The sequence below is a fragment of the Oncorhynchus tshawytscha genome, linkage group LG16, assembly GCF_018296145.1.
Source record: "Oncorhynchus tshawytscha isolate Ot180627B linkage group LG16, Otsh_v2.0, whole genome shotgun sequence".
Classification (NCBI taxonomy): domain Eukaryota; kingdom Metazoa; phylum Chordata; class Actinopteri; order Salmoniformes; family Salmonidae; genus Oncorhynchus; species Oncorhynchus tshawytscha.
This window is the reverse complement of record NC_056444.1, coordinates 5744571-5762894: the sequence shown is the minus strand read 5'-3', so window position 1 is coordinate 5762894 and position 18324 is coordinate 5744571. Positions and strand designations below refer to the sequence as shown.

Sequence of the window (18324 nt, the reverse complement as noted above, 5' to 3'; positions counted from 1 at the left end):
TTGACTGTATGTTTGTTTACTCCATGTGTAACTCTGTGTTGTTGTATGTGTCGATCTGCTTTGCTTTATCTTGGCCAGGTCGGAGTTGTACATGAGAACTTGTTCTCAACTGGCCTAAAAATAAAGAAAGAAAGAATTGCCTTGCTCAGGGGGATACAAACCAGTGAACTTTCGGTTACTGGCCCAATGCTCTTAACTGCTAGGTTACCTGCCACCTCGTCAGCAGTTCATTATCAAGAGTTTACGATGAGAGAAGAGAAGGCAAAGGGTAATGTGAAATCAGAGAAACAGGACACATCATCTGAGCTCAAGTACAGTCACGGCAATGTATGGATTTGACTGTTTTATTTATACGTGAATAGTTTAATGGTTTAAACATAATTTATGTATGTGACTAAAATTGTATTTATGATGTATCTGATTTCTGGTCCTAAAATTCTGTAATCTTCTTTTACAGGGTATTGAGATGTTCTCAAACGTTCTCGTGGACAGTATAATCTCGGAAATCCCAGACCTGATGGGAAGTGTTGTTCATATGGGAGGCAGGCAACTTCGCGTGATTAAAGGACGAACCATTCCTCCCCATAGCAACTATGCAAATAAGTAATTCCAGAACCAACAACTCCCCCCCCCCAAAAAAAAACAAGCTCAATCAATCCCCCAGAAGATTTACATTGACAGAATTCTCACTTTAGTCATTGACTTAGTGACTTATTTGCCATTGAGTGAAAACTGAGCAGCAAAACATGCTTCAAACAGACTCGGAGTTCACTAAAACACGATGGATCTGTACCATCATCGGACTGGGCTTTTACCTGGTGGACATTGTGACAGACGTTGGACTAGCAGTGAAGTACTTCCTGGTCGGAGACCTGATCTGGGCTGGACTGACTCTGCTCTCTGTGGCGGTCGCATCGGCAGCCACACAGGTCTTCAGCTACACCTGGTACAGAGATGACATGCGAAAACCCCTTGTTAACCCAGGTGGAGATGGGCTGATATGTGAGATGAATAGAGGAGGACTGATTGGACTCCATGTCATGCAGACGGGCATCTTCACCAGGTATGTGAAGGTATTAGGTGACATATATGAATATTGAATATTATATTTATTCTCAACTTCATAGTGACATTAGATTGAGATGTTCACAACATATACACACGATAGTACACTTCCCCGAGGGGGATGACGAAATCATCCGAAAGTATTTTCATCTTTGACAGTTATTTAGCCTTTGTACCCTGGTATCTTCTGAAATCAGATCTTTAGATGCAGGTTAGTGTTATAAAGTCAGACTTACTTAACACAAAGACAAGTACAATGACAGATAAGACTGTGTTCTCTTGCATGGGAATGAAAATCCATGTCCTAATATTCTTTACACATCATCTGTCATTCTCAGGAAGTGCGAGAGAGTTGTCAACAGTCCTTATATTCTCTCTGTCTTTACACATCATCTGTCATTCTCAGGAAGTGCGAGGGAGTTGTCAACAGTCCTTATATTCTCTCTGTCTTTACACATCATCTGTCATTCTCAGGGAGTGAGAGGGAGTTGTCAACAGTCCTTATATTCTCTCTGTCTTTACACATCATCTGTCATTCTCAGGGAGTGAGAGGGAGTTGTCAACAGTCCTTATATTCTCTCTGTCTTTACACATCATCTGTCATTCTCAGGGAGTTGTCGACATTCTTCAGGTAAAATGAATGGCATCTCAACGATGTTCCTTGGGCATAGTGGTAATGTTACGTGCAGACTGCAAATACCACATTATTGTCTTTCTGTCTGTCTCTAACGCGCCTTCTGAAAGTGTTCACATCCCTTGACGTTTTCCATAGTGTGTTGTGTTATAGTCTGAATTTAAAATGGATACAATTGAGATTTTGTGTCACTGATCTACACACAAAAAACCCCATAATGTCTAAGTAGAATAATGTTTTTAGACATTTTTACAAATTAAATAAACATGTAAAAGCTGAAATGTCTTGAATCAATAAGTATTCAACCTCTTTGTTATGGTAAGGAGCCTAAATAAGTTCAGGAGTAAAAATGTGCTTAACAAGTCACATAGGAAATTGCATGGACTCACTCAGTGTGCAATAAAAGTGTTTAACATGATGTTTGAATGACTACCTCATCTCTGTACCCCACACATACAATTATCTGTAAGGTCCCTCATTTGAGTTGTGAGTTTCAAGCACAGATTTAATCACAAAGACCAGGGAGGTTTTTCAATGCTTTGCAAAATGAAGGGCACCGATTGGTAGAGGTGGAAAAAAAAGAAGAAAACGGGAATATCCCTTCGATCACGGTGAAGTTATTAATTACACTTTGGATGGTGTATCAATACACCCAGCCACTAGAAAGACAGAGGCATCCTTCCTAACTGAGTTGCTGGAGAGGAAGGAAACCGCTCAGATATTTCACCATGAGGCCAATGGTGACTTTAAAACAGATACAGAGTTTAATGGCTGTGATAGGAGAAAGCTGAGGATGGATCAACAACGTTGTAGTTACTCCACAATACTAACCTAAAGGACAGAGTTTAATGGCTGTGATAGGAGAAAGCTGAGGATGGATCAACAACGTTGTAGTTACTCCACAATACTAACCTAAAGGACAGAGTTTAATGGCTGTGACAGGAGAAAGATGAGGATGGATCAACAACGTTGTAGTTACTCCACAATACTAACCTAAAGGACAGAGTTTAATGGCTGTGATAGGAGAAAGCTGAGGATGGATCAACAACGTTGTAGTTACTCCACAATACTAACCTAAAGGACAGAGTTTAATGGCTGTGATAGGAGAAAGATGAGGATGGATCAACAACGTTGTAGTTACTCCACAATACTAACCTAAAGGACAGAGTTTAATGGCTGTGATAGGAGAAAGATGAGGATGGATCAACAACGTTGTAGTTACTCCACAATACTAACCTAAAGGACAGAGTTTAATGGCTGTGATAGGAGAAAGATGAGGATGGATCAACAACGTTGTAGTTACTCCACAATACTAACCTAAAGGACAGAGTTTAATGGCTGTGATAGGAGAAAGATGAGGATGGATGGATCACAATACTAACATAATCGACAGAGTTTAATGGCTGTGATAGGAGAAAGCTGAGGATGGATCAACAACGTTGTAGTTACTCCACAATACTAACCTAAAGGACAGAGTTTAATGGCTGTGACAGGAGAAAGATGAGGATGGATCAACAACGTTGTAGTTACTCCACAATACTAACATAATCGACAGAGTGAACAGAAGGAAGCCTTTTACAGAACACAAATATTCCAAAACATACATCCTCTTTGCAACAAGTCACTTAAAGAGTCAATCAGCTGTTTAAAGAATAACAAAGTGTCCTCCTGTTTTGGTAAAAAGCTGAGGGATGAGCCTGGAGAAATGTCAACACTCTCAAATCAATATACAGATCTATGGGATGCAAGGACTGACCATCTATGATATCAAAGTTAGAGTGTTAACCACGTTTTGAGGCTGCATAGTGTACTTAGTTTCCAAACTTTGCAGTGAAACAAGCGTATATTGTGGGTTCTGAAGGGGTACAATAGTTGAACTAAGCTCATTTATAAGTTGTACTTTTTATGTCAATTATATTTTGTTTCCAAATGTTTACGCATCTCTCTCGCTTTGTTAATCAAATCAAATCAAACTGTTATTTGTCACATGCTTCGTCAACAACAGGTGTAGATTAACAGTGAAATGGTCAATTACGGACCTTCTCAACGATACAGAGAGAAACATAGAAACATAATAATGAGGAATAAATACACAATGAGTAATGATAACCAGGCTATATACAGTGAGTACCAGTACAGAGTCAATGAGTGATGATAACCAGGCTATATACAGTGAGTACCAGTACAGAGTCAATGAGTAATGATAACCAGGCTATATACAGTGAGTACCAGTACTGAGTCAATGAGTAATGATAACCAGGCTATATACAGTGAGTACCAGTACTGAGTCAATGAGTAATGATAACCAGGCTATATACAGTGAGTACCAGTACTGAGTCAATGAGTAATGATAACCAGGCTATATACAGTGAGTACCAGTACTGAGTCAATGAGTAATGATAACCAGGCTATATACAGTGAGTACCAGTACAGAGTCAATGAGTAATGATAACCAGGCTATATACAGTGAGTACCAGTACTGAGTCAATGAGTAATGATAACCAGGCTATATACAGTGAGTACCAGTACTGAGTCAATGAGTAATGATAACCAGGCTATATACAGTGAGTACCAGTACTGAGTCAATGAGTAATGATAACCAGGCTATATACAGTGAGTACCAGTACTGAGTCAATGAGTAATGATAACCAGGCTATATACAGTGAGTACCAGTACTGAGTCAATGAGTAATGATAACCAGGCTATATACAGTGAGTACCAGTACTGAGTCAATGAGTAATGATAACCAGGCTATATACAGTGAGTACCAGTACTGAGTCAATGAGTAATGATAACCAGGCTATATACAGTGAGTACCAGTACTGAGTCAATGAGTAATGATAACCAGGCTATATACAGTGAGTACCAGTACTGAGTCAATGAGTAATGATAACCAGGCTATATACAGTGAGTACCAGTACTGAGTCAATGAGTAATGATAACCAGGCTATATACAGTGAGTACCAGTACTGAGTCAATGAGTAATGATAACCAGGCTATATACAGTGAGTACCAGTACTGAGTCAATGAGTAATGATAACCAGGCTATATACAGTGAGTACCAGTACTGAGTCAATGAGTAATGATAACCAGGCTATATACAGTGAGTACCAGTACTGAGTCAATGAGTAATGATAACCAGGCTATATACAGTGAGTACCAGTACTGAGTCAATGAGTAATGATAACCAGGCTATATACAGTGAGTACCAGTACTGAGTCAATGAGTAATGATAACCAGGCTATATACAGTGAGTACCAGTACTGAGTCAATGAGTAATGATAACCAGGCTATATACAGTGAGTACCAGTACTGAGTCAATGAGTAATGATAACCAGGCTATATACAGTGAGTACCAGTACTGAGTCAATGAGTAATGATAACCAGGCTATATACAGTGAGTACCAGTACTGAGTCAATGAGTAATGATAACCAGGCTATATACAGTGAGTACCAGTACTGAGTCAATGAGTAATGATAACCAGGCTATATACAGTGAGTACCAGTACTGAGTCAATGAGTAATGATAACCAGGCTATATACAGTGAGTACCAGTACTGAGTCAATGAGTAATGATAACCAGGCTAAATACAGTGAGTACCAGTACTGAGTCAATGAGTAATGATAACCAGGCTATATACAGTGAGTACCAGTACTGAGCCAATGAGTAATGATAACCAGGCTATATACAGTGAGTACCAGTACTGAGTCAATGAGTAATGATAACCAGGCTATATACAGTGAGTACCAGTACAGAGTCAATGAGTAATGATAACCAGGCTATATACAGTGAGTACCAGTACTGAGTCAATGAGTAATGATAACCAGGCTATATACAGTGAGTACCAGTACTGAGTCAATGAGTAATGATAACCAGGCTATATACAGTGAGTACCAGTACTGAGTCAATGAGTAATGATAACCAGGCTATATACAGTGGCTACCAGTACTGAGTCAATGAGTAATGATAACCAGGCTATATACAGTGAGTACCAGTACTGAGTCAATGTGTAATGATAACAGTTTTATACCGGGCTGTCAGTACTGTCTGTCAATGAGTCTGTCTAACTGTCTGGCTATATACAGTGAGTACCAGTACTGTCTGTCTATGTGTTCAGTCTTTACTGTCTGTCTGTCTGTCTGTCTGTCTTGTCTGTCTGTCTTGTCTGTCTGTCTGTCTGTCTGTCTGTCTGTCTGTCTGTCTGTCTGTCTGTCTGTCTGTCTGTCTGTCTGTCTGTCTGTCTGTCTGTCTGTCTGTCTGTCTGTCTGTCTGTCTGTCTGTCTGTCTGTCTGTCTGTCTGTCTGTCTGTCTGTCTGTCTGTCTGTCTGTCTGTCTGTCTGTCTGTCTGTCTGTCTGTCTGTCTGTCTGTCTGTCTGTCTGTATACCAATTCACATCTCTCTTTCTGTTAGGTACTACGACCTGTTGAAGGTGGGATACAGGGCTGTGTTTTCCAAGCCTCTTGGGCCTGTTGAATGCCCCAGAGATGTGCACCTGGCCCTGTTTGGCCGAGCGACTGATCTGAGCATGCTCAAACTGTTTGAGACGTTCCTTGAGAGCGTTCCACAGCTAGTCCTCCAACTCTACATTATGCTGGGCCACGGACACAGGTCCATACTACAATGTGAGTACTGTAGCAACGATCATCAGAATTGATAAAAGGTTTTAAAAAACAAGGTTTTAAAAACTTATAAAGGCAACAGTTGAAGATTCTCCAAACTTTTAGATTTGCTATAAAATCCATCAGATATTGACAGAATTATATCATATAAAAGATTTTACTGGCACAGACAAGTAATAAATGGAGTAATGAGGTATTAAATTGATTGAAAAATATATATATATATTTTTCTGTACATTTGGAAAGTATTCAGACCCCTTGACTTTTTCCACATTTTGTTACGTTACAGCCTTATTCTAAAATTGATTAAATAGTTTATTTCCCTCATCAATCTGCAGACAATACCCCATAATGACATCACAATACCCCATAATGACATCACAATACCCCATAATGACAAAGCAAATAAGTTTTTTTTAAAGATATTTTTGCAAATGAAACATTTACATAAGTATTCAGACTCTTTACTCATAAATAAACTGAAATATCACATTTACATAAGTATTCAGACTCTTTACTCAGTACTTTGTTGAAGCACCTTTGGCAGCGATTACAGCCTCGAGTTTTGTTGGGTATGACGCTATAAGCTTGGCACACCTGTATTTGGGGAGTTTCTCTCTTTCTTCTCTGTCAGGTTGGATGGGGAGCGTTGCTGCACCGCTATCTTCAGGTCTCTCCAGAGATGTTAGATCGGGTTCAAGTCCGGTCTCTGGCTGGGCCACTCAAGAACATTCAGAGGCTTGTCCCGAAGCCACTCATCCCTTGTCTTGGCTGTGTGCTTAGGGTCGTTGTCCAGTTGGAAGGTAAACCTTCACCCCAGTCTGAGGTCCTGAGCGCTCTGGAGCAGGTTTTCATCAATTATCTCTCTGTACTTTGCTCCTTTCATCTTTCTCTCAAACCTGACTAGTCTCTTCATCAGACCAGATAATCTTGTTTCTCATGGTATCAGAGTCCTTTAGGAGCCTATTGGCAAACTCCAAGCGCGCTGTCATGTGTCATGTGCCTTTTACTGAGGAGTGGCTTCCGTCTGGCCACGACAATAAAGTCCTGATTGATGGAGAGCTGCAGAGATGGTTGTCCTTCTGGAAGGTTTTCCCATCTCCAGAGAGGAACTGTGGAGTTCTGTCAGAGTGACCATCAGGTTCTTAGTCACCTCCCTGACCAAGGCCCTTCTCCCCCGATTGCTCAGTTTTAAGCAACATTTCTTCCATTAAAGAATGATGGAGGCCACTGTGTTCTTGGGACCTTCAATGCTGCAGACATTTTTTGGTACCTTTTCCCAGATCTGTGCCTCGACACAATCCTGTCTCGGAGCTCTATGGACAATTTCTTCGACCTCATGGCTTGGTTTTTGCTCTGACATGCACTGTCAACTGTGAGACCATAAATTGACAGGTGTGTGCCTTTCCAAATCATGTCCAATCTATTGAATTTACCACAGGTGGACTCCAATCAAGTTGTAGAATTTTTATTTCCCCTTTAGTTTATTTAACCAGGTAGGCTAGTTGAGAACAAGTCCTCATTTGCAACTGCGACCTGGCCAAGATAAAGCATAGCAATTCGACACATACAACAACACAGAGTTACACATGGAATAAACAAAACATAGTCAATAATACAGTTGAACAAAAGAAAACAAAAAGTCTATATACTTTGAGTGCAAATGAGGTAAGATAAGGGAGTTAAGGCAATAAATAGGCCATGGTGGTGAAGTAATTACAATATAGCAATTAAACACTGGATTGATAGATGTGCAGAAGATGAATGTGCAAGTAGAGATACTAGGGTGCAAAGGACCAAGATGAATAAATAAATACAGTATGGGGATGAGGTAGTTAGTTGGATGGGCTGTTTAGAGATGAGCTTTGTACAGGTGCAGTGATTTGTGAGCTGCTCTGATAGCTGGCGCTTAAAGCTAGTTAGGGAGATATGAGTCTCCAGCTTCAGTGATTTTTGCAGTTCGTTCCAGTCATTGGCAGCAGAGAACTGGAAGGAAAGACGACCAAAGGGGGAATTGGCTTTGGGGGTGACCAGTGAGATATACCTGCTGGAGCGTGTGCTACGAGTGGGTGCTGCTATGGTGAGCAGTGAGCTGAGATAAGGTGGGGCTTTACCTAGCAGAAACATCTCAATGATGATCAATGGTGACAGGATGCACCTCAGCTCAATTTTGAGTCTCATAGCAAAGGGTCTGAATACTTAGGTAAATAAGCTATTTCTGTTTTTTATTTTTAATAGAAAACGTGTTTGCTCTTTGTCTTTATGGGGTATAGTGATGTCATTAGGTGGTATTTTGATGTCATTATGGGGTATTGTGATGTCATTATGGGGTATTGTGATGTCATTATGGGGTATTGTGATGTCATTATGGGGTATTGTGATGTCATTATGGGGTATAGTGATGTCATTATGGGGTATTGTGATGTCATTATGGGGTATTGTGTGTAGATTGATGAGGATTTGTATGTATTTAATCCATTTCAGAAAAAGGCTGTAACAACATTTGGAAAAAGTGAATACTGAATTTCCGAATTCACATTTTCATTAAATCAGGAATTTGTGAAAATATTTTCTATTCAAATAAAGAAAATTGTATTTGCCTCATATATGAAAACATACATACAAAGGGTTAAAACAGGGCTGAAACAACCAAACAAACACCTGTTCTGTCTACCCTAACTGTAATCACCTGGTCTGTCTACCCTACCTGTAATCACCTGTTCTGTCTACCCTACCTGTATTCACCTGTTCTGTCTACCCTACCTGTAATCACCTGTTCTGTCTACCCTACCTGTATTCACCTGTTCTGTCTACCCTACCTGTAATCACCTGTTCTGTCTACCCTACCTGTATTTACCTGTTCTGTCTACCCTACCTGTATTTACCTGTTCTGTCTACCCTACCTGTATTCACCTGTTCTGTCTACCCTACCTGTATTCACCTGTTCTGTCTACCCTACCTGTATTCACCTGTTCTGTCTACCCTACCTGTATTCACCTGTTCTGTCTACCCAACCTTTATTCACCTGTTCTGTCTACCCTACCTGTAATCACCTGTTATGTCTACCCTACCTGTATTCAACTGTTCTGTCTAACCTACCTGTAATCACCTGTTCTGTCTACCCTACCTGTATTTACCTGTTCTGTCTACTCTACCTGCATTCACCTGTTCTGTCTACCCTACCTGTAATCACCTGTTCTGTCTACCCTACCTGTATTTACCTGTTCTGTCTACTCTAACGGTATTTACCTGTTCTGTCTACTCTAAAGGTATTTACCTGTTCTGTCTACTCTAACGGTATTTACCTGTTCTGTCTACTCTAACGGTATTTCCCTGTTCTGTCTACTCTAACGGTATTTACCTGTTCTGTCTACCCTACCTGTAATCACCTGTTCTGTCTACCCTACCTGTATTCACCTGTTCTGTCTACCCTACCTGTATTCACCTGTTCTGTCTACCCTACCTGTATTCACCTGTTCTGTCTACCCTACCTGTATTCACCTGTTCTGTCTACCCAACCTTTATTCACCTGTTCTGTCTACCCTACCTGTAATCACCTGTTATGTCTACCCTACCTGTATTCACCTGTTCTGTCTACCCTACCTGTATTCACCTGATCTGTCTACCCTACCTGTATTTACCTGTTCTGTCTACCCTACCTGTATTCACCTGTTCTGTCTACCCTACCTGTATTCACCTGTTCTGTCTACCATACCTGTATTCACCTGTTCTGTCTACCCTACCTGTATTTATATGATCAGTCTACCCTACCTGTACCTGTTCTGTCTACCCTACCTGTATTTACATGTTCTGTCTACCCTACCTGTATACACCTGTTCTGTTTACCCTACCTGTATTTATATGTTCTGTCTACCCTACCTGTATACCTGTTCTGTCTACCCTACCTGTATTTACCTGTTCTGTCTACCCTAAATGTATTCACCTGTTCTGTCTACCCTACCTGTATTTACCTGTTCTGTCTACCCTACCTGTATTCACCTGTTCTGTCTACCCTACCTACCTGTATTTACCTGTTCTGTCTACCCTACCCTGTTCTGTCTACATGTATTCACCTGTTCTGTCTACCCTACCTGTATTCACCTGTTCTGTCTACCCTACCTGTATTTATATGTTCTGTCTACCGTACCTGTATTTACCTGTTCTGTCTACCCTACCTGTAATAACCTGTTCTGTCTACCCTACCTGTATTCACCTGTTCTGTCTACCCTACCTGTATTCACCTGTTCTGTCTACCCTACCTGTATTCACCTGTTCTGTCTACCCTACCTGTATTCACCTGTTCTGTCTACCCAACCTTTATTCACCTGTTCTGTCTACCCTACCTGTAATCACCTGTTCTGTCTACCCTACCTGTATTCAACTGTTCTGTCTAACCTACCTGTAATCACCTGTTCTGTCTACCCTACCTGTATTTACCTGTTCTGTCTACTCTAACGGTATTTACCTGTTCTGTCTACTCTAACGGTATTTACCTGTTCTGTCTACTCTAACGGTATTTACCTGTTCTGTCTACTCTAACGGTATTTACCTGTTCTGTCTACTCTAACGGTATTTACCTGTTCTGTCTACCCTACCTGTAATCACCTGTTCTGTCTACCCTACCTGTATTCACCTGTTCTGTCTACCCTACCTGTATTCACCTGATCTGTCTACCCTACCTGTATTTACCTGTTCTGTCTACCCTACCTGTATTCACCTGTTCTGTCTACCCTACCTGTATTCACCTGTTCTGTCTACCATACCTGTATTCACCTGTTCTGTCTACCCTACCTACCTTCTGTCTACCCTACCTGTACCTGTTCTGTCTACCCTACCTGTATACACCTGTTCTGTCTACCCTACCTGTTCTTTATATGATCAGTCTACCCTACCTGTACCTGTTCTGTCTACCCTACCTGTATTCACCTGTTCTGTCTACCCTACCTGTATTTACCTGTTCTGTCTACCCTACCTGTATTTACCTGTTCTGTCTACCCTACCTGTAATCACCTGTTCTGTCTACCCTACCTGTATTCACCTGTTCTGTCTACCCTACCTGTATTCACCTGTTCTGTCTACCCTACCTGTATTCACCTGTTCTGTCTACCCAACCTTTATTCACCTGTTCTGTCTACCCTACCTGTAATCACCTGTTATGTCTACCCTACCTGTATTCAACTGTTCTGTCTAACCTACCTGTAATCACCTGTTCTGTCTACCCTACCTGTATTTACCTGTTCTGTCTACTCTACCTGCATTCACCTGTTCTGTCTACCCTACCTGTAATCACCTGTTCTGTCTACCCTACCTGTAATTACCTGTTCTGTCTACTCTAACGGTATTTACCTGTTCTGTCTACTCTAAAGGTATTTACCTGTTCTGTCTACTCTAACGGTATTTACCTGTTCTGTCTACTCTAACGGTATTTACCTGTTCTGTCTACTCTAACGGTATTTACCTGTTCTGTCTACCCAACCTTTATTCACCTGTTCTGTCTACCCTACCTGTAATCACCTGTTATGTCTACCCTACCTGTATTCAACTGTTCTGTCTAACCTACCTGTAATCACCTGTTCTGTCTACCCTACCTGTATTTACCTGTTCTGTCTACCCTACCTGTATTCAACTGTTCTGTCTAACCTACCTGTAATCACCTGTTCTGTCTACCCTACCTGTATTTTCCTGTTCTGTCTACCCTACCTGTATTTACATGTTCTGTCTACCCTACCTGTAATCACCTGTTCTGTCTACCCTACCTGTAATCACCTGTTCTGTCTACCCTACCTGTATTTACCTGTTCTGTCTACCCTACCTGTATTTACCTGTTCTGTCTACCCTACCTGTATTCACCTGTTCTGTCTACCCTACCTGTATTCACCTGTTCTGTCTACCCTACCTGTATTCACCTGTTCTGTCTACCCTACCTGTATTCACCTGTTCTGTCTACCCAACCTTTATTCACCTGTTCTGTCTACCCTACCTGTAATCACCTGTTATGTCTACCCTACCTGTATTCAACTGTTCTGTCTAACCTACCTGTAATCACCTGTTCTGTCTACCCTACCTGTATTTACCTGTTCTGTCTACTCTAACGGTATTTACCTGTTCTGTCTACTCTAAAGGTATTTACCTGTTCTGTCTACTCTAACGGTATTTACCTGTTCTGTCTACTCTAACGGTATTTACCTGTTCTGTCTACTCTAACGGTATTTACCTGTTCTGTCTACCCTACCTGTAATCACCTGTTCTGTCTACCCTACCTGTATTCACCTGTTCTGTCTACCCTACCTGTATTCACCTGTTCTGTCTACCCTACCTGTATTCACCTGTTCTGTCTACCCTACCTGTATTCACCTGTTCTGTCTACCCAACCTTTATTCACCTGTTCTGTCCACCCTACCTGTAATCACCTGTTCTGTCTACCCTACCTGTATTCACCTGTTCTGTCTACCCTACCTGTATTCACCTGATCTGTCTACCCTACCTGTATTTACCTGTTCTGTCTACCCTACCTGTATTCACCTGTTCTGTCTACCCTACCTGTATTCACCTGTTCTGTCTACCATACCTGTATTCACCTGTTCTGTCTACCCTACCTGTATTGACCTGTTCTGTCTACCCTACCTGTATACACCTGTTCTGTCTACCCTACCTGTATTTATATGATCAGTCTACCCTACCTGTACCTGTTCTGTCTACCCTACCTGTATTTACATGTTCTGTCTACCCTACCTGTATACACCTGTTCTGTTTACCCTACCTGTATTTATATGATCAGTCTACCCTACCTGTACCTGTTCTGTCTACCCTACCTGTATTTACCTGTTCTGTCTACCCTAAATGTATTCACCTGTTCTGTCTACCCTACCTGTATTTACCTGTTCTGTCTACCCTACCTGTATTCACCTGTTCTGTCTACCCTACCTGTATTTACCTGTTCTGTCTACCCTACATGTATTCACCTGTTCTGTCTACCCTACCTGTATTCACCTGTTCTGTCTACCCTACCTGTATTTATATGTTCTGTCTACCGTACCTGTATTTACCTGTTCTGTCTACTCTACCTGTATTTACCTGTTCTGTCTACCCTACCTGTATTCACTTGTTCTGTCTACCCTACCTGTATTTACCTCTTCTGTCCACCCTACCTGTATTTACCTCTTCTGTCTATCATACCTGTATTTACATGTTTTGTCTACCCTACCTGTATTTACCTGTTCTGTCTACCCTACCTGTATTTACATTTTCTGTCTACCCTACCTGTACCTGTTCTGTCTACCCTACCTGTATTTACCTGTTCTGTCTACTCTACCTGTATTTACCTGTTCTGTCTACCCTACCTGTATTCACCTGTTCTGTCTACCCTAACTGTATTTACCTGTTCTGTCTACCCTACCTGTATTTACCTCTTCTGTCTACCATACCTGTATTTACATGTTTTGTCTACCATACCTGTATTTACCTGTTCTGTCTACCCTACCTGTTCTGTCTACATTTTCTGTTCTGTCTACCTACCTGTATTTACCTGTTCTGTCTACCCTACCTACCTGTCTACCTACCTGTACCTGTTCTGTCTACTCTACCTGTATTTACCTGTTCTGTCTACCCTACCTGTATTCACCTGTTCTGTCTACCCTACCTGTATTTACCTGTTATGTCTACCATACCTGTATTCACCTGTTCTGTCTACCCTACCTGTATTGACCTGTTCTGTCTACCCTACCTGTATACACCTGTTCTGTCTACCCTACCTGTATTTATATGATCAGTCTACCCTACCTGTACCTGTTCTGTCTACCCTACCTGTATTCACCTGTTCTGTCTACCCTACCTGTATTTACCTGTTCTGTCTACCCTACCTGTATTTACCTGTTCTGTCTACCCTACCTGTAATCACCTGTTCTGTTCTAACCTACCTGTTCTGTCTACCCTACCTGTATTTACCTGTTCTGTCTACTCTACCTGTATTTACCTGTTCTGTCTACCCTACCTGTATTCACCTGTTCTGTCTACCCTACCTGTATTTACCTGTTATGTCTACCCTACCTGTATTTACCTGTTATGTCTAACCTACCTGTATTTTCCTGATCTGTCTACCCTACCTGTATTCACCTGTTCTGTCTACCCTACCTGTATTTACCTGTTCTGTCTAACCTACCTGTATTCACCTGTTCTGTCTACCCTACCTGTATTTACCTGTTCTGTCTACCCTACCTGTATTTATATGTTCTGTCTACCCTACCTGTATTCACCTGTTCTGTCTACCCTACCTGTATTCACCTGTTCTGTCTAACCTACCTGTATTTGCATGTTCTGTCTACCCTACCTGTATTCACCTGTTCTGTCTACCCTACCTGTAGTTACCTGTTCTGTCTACCCTACCTGTATTTACCTGTTCTGTCTACCATACCTGTATTTACCTGTTCTGTCTACCCTACCTGTATACACCTGTTCTGTCTACCCTACCTGTATTTATATGATCAGTCTACCCTACCTGTACCTGTTCTGTCTACCCTACCTGTATTCACCTGTTCTGTCTACCCACCTGTATTTACCTGTTCTGTCTACCATACCTGTATTCACCTGTTTTGTCTACCCTACCTGTATTGACCTGTTCTGTCTACCCTACCTGTATTCACCTGTTCTGTCAACCCTACCTGTAGTTACCTGTTCTGTCTACCCTACCTGTATTTACCTGTTCTGTCTACCATACCTGTATTTACCTGTTCTGTCTACCCTACCTGTATACACCTGTTCTGTCTACCCTACCTGTATTTATATGATCAGTCTACCCTACCTGTACCTGTTCTGTCTACCCTACCTGTATTCACCTGTTCTGTCTACCCTACCTGTATTTACCTGTTCTGTCTACCATACCTGTATTCACCTGTTTTGTCTACCCTACCTGTATTGACCTGTTCTGTCTACCCTACCTGTATTCACCTGTTCTGTTTACCCTACCTGTATTTACCTGTTCTGTCTACCCTACCTGTATTTACCTGTTATGTCTACTGTCCCCTACCTGTATTCACCTGTTCTGTCTACCCTACCTGTATTCACCTGTTCTGTTTACCCTACCTGTATTTACCTGGTTCTGTCTACCCTACCTGTATTTACCTCTTCTGTTCACCATACCTGTATTTACCTGTTCTGTCTACCCTACCTGTATTTACATGTTCTGTCTACCCTACCTGTACCTGTTCTGTCTACCCTACCTGTATTTACCTGTTCTGTCTATCCTACCTGTATTCACCTGTTCTGTCTACCCTACCTGTATTTACCTGTTATGTCTACCCTACCTGTTCCTGTTCTGTCAACCCTACCTGTACCTGTTCTGTCTACCCTACCTGTATTTACCTGTTCTGTCTAACCTACCTGTATTCACCTGTTCTGTCTACCCTACCTGTATTTACCTGTTCTGTCTACCCTACCTGTATTTACCTGTTCTGTCTACCCTACCTGTATTTATATGTTCTGTCTACCCTACCTGTATTTACCTGTTCTGTCTAACCTACCTGTATTTACCTGTTCTGTCTACCCTACCTGTATTTACCTGATCTGTCTACCCTACCTGTATTCACCTGTTCTGTCTACCCTACCTGTATTTATATGATCAGTCTACCCTACCTGTACCTGTTCTGTCTACCCTACCTGTATTCACCTGTTCTGTCTACCCACCTGTATTTACCTGTTTTGTCTACCCTACCTGTATTGACCTGTTCTGTCTACCCTACCTGTATTCACCTGTTCTGTCAACCCTACCTGTAGTTACCTGTTCTGTCTACCCTACCTGTATTTACCTGTTCTGTCTACCATACCTGTATTTACCTGTTCTGTCTACCCTACCTGTATACACCTGTTCTGTCTACCCTACCTGTATTTATATGATCAGTCTACCCTACCTGTACCTGTTCTGTCTACCCTACCTACCAGAAATAAATACCAAGATCAAGGGCTGCACTTTTTCAACAGGATAACAACAAATTGCTGGTGAGTGGTCTAAAACTGTGATCTTGGTTGTCTCACCTGTTCTGTCTACCCTACCTGTATTTACCTGTTCTGTCTACCATACCTGTATTCACCTGTTTTGTCTACCCTACCTGTATTGACCTGTTCTGTCTACCCTACCTGTATTCACCTGTTCTGTTTACCCTACCTGTATTTACCTGTTCTGTCTACCCTACCTGTATTTACCTGTTATGTCTACCCTACCTGTATTCACCTGTTCTGTCTACCCTACCTGTATTCACCTGTTCTGTTTACCCTACCTGTATTTACCTGTTCTGTCTACCCTACCTGTATTTACCTCTTCTGTTCACCATACCTGTATTTACCTGTTCTGTCTACCCTACCTGTATTTACATGTTCTGTCTACCCTACCTGTACCTGTTCTGTCTACCCTACCTGTATTTACCTGTTCTGTCTATCCTACCTGTATTCACCTGTTCTGTCTACCCTACCTGTATTTACCTGTTATGTCTACCCTACCTGTTCCTGTTCTGTCTACCCTACCTGTACCTGTTCTGTCTACCCTACCTGTATTTACCTGTTCTGTCTAACCTACCTGTATTCACCTGTTCTGTCTACCCTACCTGTATTTACCTGTTCTGTCTACCCTACCTGTATTTACCTGTTCTGTCTACCCTACCTGTATTTATAAGTTCTGTCTACCCTACCTGTATTTACCTGTTCTGTCTAACCTACCTGTATTTACCTGTTCTGTCTACCCTACCTGTATTTACCTGATCTGTCTAACCTACTTGTATTCACCTGCTCTGTTCACCCTACCTGTATTGACCTGTTCTGTCTACCCTACCTGTACCTGTTCTGTCTAACCTACCTGTATTAACCTGTTCTGTCTACCCTACCTGTATTCACCTGTTCTGTCTACCCTACCTGTATACACCTGTTCTTTCTACCCTACCTGTATTCACCTGTTCTGTCTACCCTACCTGTTCCTGCTCTGTCTACCCTACCTGTACCTGTTCTGTCTACCCTACCTGTACCTGTTCTGTCTACCCTACCTGTTCCTGTTCTGTCTACCCTACCTGTACCTGTTCTGTCTACCCTACCTGTATTTACCTGCTCTGTCTACCCTACCTGTACCTGTTCTGTCTACCCTACCTGTATTCACCTGTTCTGTCAACCCTACCTGTAGTTACCTGTTCTGTCTACCCTACCTGTATTTACCTGTTCTGTCTACCATACCTGTATTTACCTGTTCTGTCTACCCTACCTGTATACACCTGTTCTGTCTACCCTACCTGTATTTATATGATCAGTCTACCCTACCTGTACCTGTTCTGTCTACCCTACCTGTATTCACCTGTTCTGTCTACCCTACCTGTATTTACCTGTTCTGTCTACCATACCTGTATTCACCTGTTTTGTCTACCCTACCTGTATTGACCTGTTCTGTCTACCCTACCTGTATTCACCTGTTCTGTTTACCCTACCTGTATTTACCTGTTCTGTCTACCCTACCTGTATTTACCTGTTATGTCTACCCTACCTGTATTCACCTGTTCTGTCTACCCTACCTGTATTCACCTGTTCTGTTTACCCTACCTGTATTTACCTGTTCTGTCTACCCTACCTGTATTTACCTCTTCTGTTCACCATACCTGTATTTACCTGTTCTGTCTACCCTACCTGTATTTACATGTTCTGTCTACCCTACCTGTACCTGTTCTGTCTACCCTACCTGTATTTACCTGTTCTGTCTATCCTACCTGTATTCACCTGTTCTGTCTACCCTACCTGTATTTACCTGTTATGTCTACCCTACCTGTTCCTGTTCTGTCTACCCTACCTGTACCTGTTCTGTCTACCCTACCTGTATTTACCTGTTCTGTCTAACCTACCTGTATTCACCTGTTCTGTCTACCCTACCTGTATTTACCTGTTCTGTCTACCCTACCTGTATTTACCTGTTCTGTCTACCCTACCTGTATTTATATGTTCTGTCTACCCTACCTGTATTTACCTGTTCTGTCTAACCTACC

General features: G+C 41.7%; 1 protein-coding gene across 1 annotated transcript in view; it reads left to right on the top strand.

Annotated features, from left to right (window-relative positions):
• The first annotated feature begins 208 nt into the window (after positions 1-208).
• LOC112237226 (XK-related protein 9-like) overlaps positions 209-18324 on the top strand; it is a 30994-nt gene continuing 12878 nt past the window's right edge. Inside the window, exons 1-3 of the mRNA XM_042298707.1 lie at positions 209-327; positions 458-1063; positions 6111-6322. Coding sequence (XP_042154641.1) covers positions 747-1063; positions 6111-6322 — 529 coding nt within the window. The 5' untranslated portion in view covers positions 209-327; positions 458-746. The remainder of the gene's footprint in view (positions 328-457; positions 1064-6110; positions 6323-18324) is intronic.